Genomic DNA, 7,654 nt, shown 5'->3' on the forward strand with positions numbered 1-7,654 from the left:
CACACACACACACACACACACACACACACACACACACACACACACGTGCACTCATAAACACATGCACGTATGACCAGCAAAGTACTCCGATGTGCACCCATGAATAAGATAGTATATTATTACTGTACTACATACAAAAACATGAATGTCAAACAACAAACTAGTCTTGAGCAGAATTTCAATCAACGCAACCATTACGAGAACAAAACAGGATTAGAAAATAAGAAAATGTACCCAAGAGACTGGGATGCTGGAATGCTTCTGGCGAATCCAAAACGGCGTCGATTTCCGAGAGTTACCCCTTGCCAATAGATACGCTAGATTAGATTCAAACGCAGTACAGACACATTCACGCCCACGAACTTTCAGCTCCCCTCACCGACCGTCGCCCCCTTATCGCCCTCAAATATTCCTCCTCAACTTTTCAGCATCTTCCAAGAGCTGTCCCAAAGACAGTTTTTTTAGTTAGAGTTTTACAGCACTTGCAACACAGTTAGGCCATATAAGTGCCGGAGATTAGAAGTGTTACATGAGAGTAACAAACACGAAAACGAGAGATACGTACAATCAATGTTTGATAGGAAAGAAAGAGCAAACCACACGTCCCAGAAGTAACAGGAAAATGGCTATAATTAAATTGTTTTGTAGACGACCTGGCAAAGAATGAACAACAAGACTCAATGACAGGAGCATATGAACCAACTAAACGCGAGCTGCGAGAAATACGACATGAAGATCAGTGTTAGAAAGACCGAAGGAGACTTGACAAAGTGGATATCAACATCAATGAATCCCAACTAAAACAAAGCAGCGAATTCAAATACTTGGGTAGCATTTTCACAGAAAAGGGAAAATGAGATCGAGAAATAGAGACTAGATGCCAGAAAGCCAATGCAGTCAGCTATCAACTCGCCCCTCTCATGAAACATCTCGATATCGCCATGAGCACCAAGGCGAAGCTCATCAACGCCATTTTCTTACCAACACTCACATATCAGTGTCAGACATGGTCCCTAACAAAAGCCCTAGAGAAGAACCTGGTCAAATGCGAGTAGACATGTTTGAGAAGAGCGGCTAGCAAGACAAGAAGAGACAAAATAAAAAAAATGAAATCGTAAGGGACACAGTAGGAGCAACACTAGTCTTACCACATACTGAAAAACAAAAAAATCAAGTGATTCAGACACCTCACACGGATGCCCCCAAACCAACCAGCTCTGAGGGCATATAACATAAATTAATTCTGGCTGGAGATCCAGAGGAAGACCAAGGCGACGCTGGAGTGAAGCCGTAGCAGACATCCTCAGAGCTCACGGGATGTTCCTCCTTCATGCCACTCGCCTTGCTTCAGACAGACGCCTGTGTCCCCCCGAGACACCCATCGGTACAAGCGGAAGAAAAAAGTAAAGTAAGTTATGATTGAGATACAAGTTACACAGTAAATTGGCTAAATATTCATTTTTTTCCCTCAACGATTTCCCCATCACGTATTTTCCTATCGCTGCAGAAATAAATTACTGCATGCCATCTATGTTCATGTAGGTCGAGAGAATGAAGCAAGTCTCTGACGTGCTCCTCAAGGTTTGTGTCATTAGATATTTCCTCTCCAGCTACAGATATCGCTGCTGTGGTCCAAACAGATGGAAGTGGGCCTGTTGGAAGTCGGAAGGGGCAAGATCAGGACTTTTATCCAAAAAGCTTTCTTTAGGCTCTTTGAAGTCACCAGGAGGCCCAGTTCCCATTTTGTCACGTGTATTTTTCCTTCATTGTTCTAACAATGATATGCAAACATCTAAGTTCCGTCGTGCCTTGTGGCCATCTGTCAACTGCATTAGAGCTCACCGAGCTGACACGTTTGTGTATCCCAACCCAATAATAAAAACATAAACTGTGAACTATCGACTTAGAAAAGTCTGGGGCATCGCAATGTCACAACAGATGAGTTTTTCAGTGTGTTCAGCTGTTTTGTTTTCTGTGTACGCAAACAAATGACAGCCCATCGTGTAAATTTGTATGATATAATTTGAGATAAATTGCACCAAAAGTAGACTTTTGACTAGCTTAAAAAATTGCCATTCTTTTCAATCTACTACCACCCCCTCTCTCACTGTATATACATATATGTGAGGCATGCTGACAAAATGAGTTACTTCTCGTAGTCTAAGAAGGGAGATATCGGCGAAAATCGACACTAGGGTCAGATTAATAGATTTTCAGTTGACGCCATTTTCTTCAAGTCTACTGTGTCTTTTAGTATTACATGCTTACAAACTGTACAAACTTCACCTATAAAGTTGATGGATCAATTTCCATTGGGCTGAAATCCGAGAAGTAACTCATTTTGTCAGCCCACCTCACATATATATATTATTATATAAGTGGACTTGAGAGGCTTTGTGCACAAGCTCCTCCCTTATTACCTAACCCACACTTTTGAAACTATGCAGACGTCCACAGTAGCCTTGTGGCTAGGACCTAACTTTAAAAAACCCACGCAAACTGCTTTCCCCGATTTTCCTAAAATGCTTTATTTCGTCTACGGGCCGCACAAAGTTCTATTCTTGGGAAAGTCCGTCTTCTAAGACGCCAATGTAAACAAGTGAGTTCACTAGCAGTGCGCACTGTTTCCACACTTTTGAAATTCTGGAGTGTACAACCACAAAAGCGTAATAGAGAATCAATCTGCACATCTATTATATATTTGGCAACCTGGAAACACGTGTGTCACTTTTCTCTTAAGATTTATTGCTCCATTCCAGTAGAGTGCAAATGTAGTAGGCTAGTGACTTTCAGTTGGAGTTAATGCACCGATCATTCCTTTCATCGAAATGGGGCCCAGCTAGTATAATAAGTCACACACACAAATATACACACGTATTTTCTCTCTCTTTCTCTCTCTCTCTCTCTCTCTCTCTCTCTCTCTCTCTCTCTCTCTCTCTCTCTCTCTCTCTCTCTCTCTCTCTCTCTCTCTCTCTCTCTCTCTCTCTCTCTCTCTCTCTCTGTGTCTGTCTCCCTCCCTCCGTCTCTTTGTGTCTCCTACAATTTCCACAAATAACTCTATCAACAATATGGCAGCTCTATTTCATCTTATTGCTTATAAACCAAAGTAAATGAAATTGGGGAGAACAAAGCATACCAATATACAACAGCAACCACAGATTGGAGAGTCTGCACATAAAATAGTTTATTAAAGTATTACCAGGTACAAATGTATAGGCTGACACTTAAATCACAAAATGAATGGGTCGAAGAAATCAATTCTGTATTGTCTCCTCCTCTCCTTCCCTCTTTTGTCTGGTCAAACACCGTAATAATACAATACACACATGTGACATAGTATAGGAATCTAACATATATACAAAGTTATCATCAATGACACGAGTAATATTTATATCACAAGTTATATTTAAATAGGAAACAAAATAACACATAGGTGCAAAAGTGAAAAATGAATGTCATAAATCTAAGCCAGAAGACAAGGCTGCCCAGACACAAAAGCACACTAAGCAAAAGAAAGCACACTTTAATCAATCATAATATCAAAATATATTTCCATCGCACCTCTTCTCACTCTCCCCCAACCCTTCTGTCTGTCTGTCTGTCTGTCTGTCTGTCTGTCTGTCTGTCTGTCTGTCTGTCTGTCTGTCTGTCTGTCTGTCTGCCTGTCTGCCTGTCTGTCTGTCTGTCTCTCTCTCCCCCCCCTCTCTCTCTCTCTCTCTCTCTCTCTCTCTCTCTCTCTCTCTCTCTCTCTCTCTCTCTATTGTTCTTTGTGCTTCTCTTCCCTGTTCTATCCTCCCTCGCCTCCCTGTGCTCTGTCTCTCTTCATCTCCCTCTCTCTCTCTCTCTCTCTCTCTCTCTCTCTCTCTCTCTCTCTCTCTCTCTCTCTCTCTCTCTCTCTCTCTGTTGTTCTTTGTGCTTCTCTTCCCTGTTCTATCCTCCCTCGCCTCCCTGTGCTCTGTCTCTCTTCATCTCTCTCTCTCTCTCTCTCTCTCTCTCTCTCTCTCTCTCTCTCTCTCGCCCTCCCCTCTCTTTATTTCTCTCTTTCTCTTTATTTCTCTCTTTCTCTTGCTTTCGTTCTCTCCCCATCTCATTCTCTTTTTCCTTTTCTTTCGGTCATTACCGTTCTCTTCCTCGATAATGACATCGTTTTTATCTCTCTCTCACTCTCTCTCTCTCTCTCTATCTCTTTCTCTCTCTATCTCTCCTTCTCTGTTTCCCCCTCTCTCTGTCATCCGTTCTGATTCACCCTCTCTTGTGCTGTATCTCCCACTTCTCGTGCTCCCTTCACCCCCCCCTCTCTCTCTCTCTCTCTCTCTCTCTCTCTCTCTCTTTCTCTCTTCCTCCTCTCCCCCCTCCATCTCTCCCAATCCACGGTCCCACAACGCTTACATCAACACGGATATGAGCCAGACAATTATCACAACACAATAAAACACATTATCTCTCAAATGTTACACAGCCAACTGTATCAATATGTAGAATGGATACAATATCAACGTAGGTTTGTGCCAGTAGCTGTTTCTTTGTCGTCATCGACGTGATGCTATGTTGATTTTTAGAGTAATAATGATATTATTGTCGGTACAAAAGAAATCGATATGTTGGTACGACCCTTAGGGTAAGATTGCCGCCGCCGAAAAAGTGTATGTTTGAAATAATGACTCCCTTAAGTCGTCATAAAAACAAGAGTGCTATAATTGTTACGGTATTTGTTACTATGTTTATTTGCTTTTCATGGTCGGAAACCACGAAAAAGAGCTTATGTTTCTCACCCTTGACTTGAAACCGGGTCTTGTTTTCCTGTCAGGTTGAGAAACTATTGGTTGTTTACAAACATTCTAAACTGTATTTAAACCTAGGAAGAATTCATATTGATATTAGCAACAACAACATAAGTACAATGTTAAATAACGACAAGAAAGTCAGTGGAACGGTAAATCGGACCAGGGTTTTGACGTCATAGATGACAAAGGAATACACCAAACGGGCTCCAGGCCATGGATCACAAAAGTATAACATAATACCCTTAAATATACCATATTTCTGTTGTTGTCAGTGCTGTTTTCGAGATTGTTTTACTGTGTTATAATGAGTAAATGTTGTTTACCCTTGGACAGAGACTAATCAGCTTATCTTTTCCATTCGTTACATTTAATTATGTTATACGACTCGACTCTCTGGTACAGTTGCTATCGTAAGTGAACATGTATTCGGTTTTAAACGTTATTATAATCATGTAACTGTTTCTTTTTTTAAGGAGTTCAATAGTTACTTCTGTTTTTAAGGACAGAAATGATAAAAAAAACACAATGGGATGATAATAATTAGTACTATAATAAATCATTGATGTAGATTAATGTGGCATGTGTCTGCATTGCAAGACAGATTTTATTAACACTCATAAGAAAACCAGTAGTACACGTCTGCATTCCCGTCTACATACACTTTACAATTCTTTAAAGTGCAAATGTGACAGTAATATTATTGTAATTTACGTTGTGTATATATGTCCGTTTTTTTTACATAGATTATTAGTTATGTTCAGATAGTAGTGACAAAACTTACACAAAAAAGTAACAGATGTTGTCATTGGCCATGATAAAAACTGCTTTTTTCGTTTATCAAATTAAATAGGACTAATTGCGCTTAGAACAATCTCTGAACCGACTTTTAGACATACAAAAACAGAGAATACGATATTGCGTCACACTGGCACTCAGTGGCGGTGGGTAGTGAAGGGCTCACGGGCTTGAGTCCCTACCCCCTCCCCAATCACCACCCCAACCCTATCCTAAAGTAAATGAAAGTTTCTCCATAATGAAATTAGCAGTTGAAACCGTTATGACCTTACGGAATGAACACAGAGTGATCAACCTGGCGGCTTGCTCGCTTATCCAATCACTGTTGTCCCCGCTTACAACTACAGTAACCCAGCAGCCAATCAAATGTCTTTAGGGCTCAGCAAAGACGAGCCCTTTTCCCACAGTCCGTCCTTAATGAAACTCTTCTTGTAAAAAGGTAGAAGACTGGGAAAAAATAACAATGTACCGCGGGCTCACGCTCTCCTAGCCCTGACAATGGGGTGAAAGTTTACGACACACTTTCCCCCACAGACACAGAACCTATGCGCTCATTGGTTCTTTGTTGGGTGCGTTCAACTTTTCGACTACACGGCCTAATCCAGCTCATAGAAGTATTATGTTTGAAGTGATGTGTGTGCATGTTTGTGTTTGTGCTGCTGAGATTTAACAGTTATAACTTTTTCATCACACGAAAACTAATTAGAGGAAATTTGGAGGTGAATCGGCTTCGTCTCCACCATCAACAAGAGTTTAACTAAAGATAAAGAGATTGAAAACAAAGGCAATTCTTCTCGTTTGAATGGTTCTCAAACTGCCGTGGCTCACCGTGAGTATAGAAAAATCATCACTGTTTAATTCTTATTGCTTGCTATTTGGTGGTAAAAAACTGGAAGAAACCTAAGCCCCACCCAAATTTTGGTCCACCCACCGCCACTGCTGGCACTAGCTTTCTAGACATACTTTTTTCAAAACCAGTATCTCTATAAGGGAGTGACTAGCTTTCCAATGGAACCTTTTCTTTTCCTGGAACTGATCAAAAACACGTCTACTCTTTAACTCTTCAAAGACGTGACAGACACATTTTCAGCCACTTATTGTCCCATGAGCAGCAGACCAAAGGCAATGTTCCGACACATTTTGAATAACCCTACACAAATCAGAACGGCCAATTTGCATATTTTGTAGAACGCATATTGTTGCCGGTCTTTTAAAGTTCCAGGTAAAGAAAACAGAATTGAAAAAAATCTGTAACAATGACGAAATTAGTCTTCTTTTTTAACTCTTAGTATACGCGGGGCGCCAGTTCAGCTGGCTCAAAGCTTCACCCAGTTGTTTAGTCATAATGAAAATCTCTCAAATGTCGGCAAGGTAATCTATCTACAATCAAACTGTATGTCTACTGCTCAGATAATTCATTTCAACTCAGTTTTTGTGTTTATGCGAGTAGGTTAATAGAAGTGATGTTATTAGAAAGTTTGTGACGTTGTAACCTTGGATGACAAAATCTTCTGTGCACAAAGGAGAAACAGTCTTCTGTATACTAACAGTTAAAAAGTGCCCCAAAACAGCACGTCTTTAAGCGTCGCCAAATGACCAGAGTGTGAGTCCTAACTGAGTTAACAGATCAGGCGTGTACACATTTAGAAAAGGTACATAACGATGAATGGAAGCACAAAGGAGACAAAGCTGAAGCAGCTGAGCCCAAGTCTTACAGCTGAACTGTGCAGCTGCTTGTATGCTCTGCTGTAGATGGTCACTGGGCGGAGCATGGAGACCATTTCCAAAGATGTTGGGGGTGTCTTGTCATGTTGTAAAATAATACCACCTGGTGGAGGAAATAAGTATGACCAGGTTAGTTTCAGAATTTTATAAAGGAATGCACGTCGAATGGCTCAGCTGGTAGTGTGCTTAACCTAGGTGACAATTCATGGAGAAATCATATACTTAATTTGCATTACGGAATTTTTAAAATTTATTTTGAAAGGGGCGCTGAGATCACTTTTAATACTTTACTTTTATAAGGCGTACTGTTGTGGCCGTCACCTTTGGCTCTCTTTACAATCTTCGATCCC

The 7,654-nt window shown here is 40.8% G+C and overlaps 1 protein-coding gene across 1 annotated transcript in view; it reads right to left on the bottom strand.

Annotated features, from left to right (window-relative positions):
• Positions 1-6,451: 6,451 nt before the first annotated feature.
• The window catches only part of LOC101860392, a gene marked incomplete in the record, with an annotated part of 34,534 nt that continues 33,331 nt past the window's right edge, over positions 6,452-7,654 (bottom strand). Inside the window, 1 exon segment of the mRNA XM_013079789.2 lies at positions 6,452-7,407. Within this exon segment, the coding sequence (XP_012935243.1) occupies positions 7,223-7,407 (185 nt within the window).

This window comes from Aplysia californica, unplaced genomic scaffold (assembly GCF_000002075.1).
Source record: "Aplysia californica isolate F4 #8 unplaced genomic scaffold, AplCal3.0 scaffold00063, whole genome shotgun sequence".
In the NCBI taxonomy this organism is placed as follows: Eukaryota; Metazoa; Mollusca; class Gastropoda; order Aplysiida; family Aplysiidae; genus Aplysia; species Aplysia californica.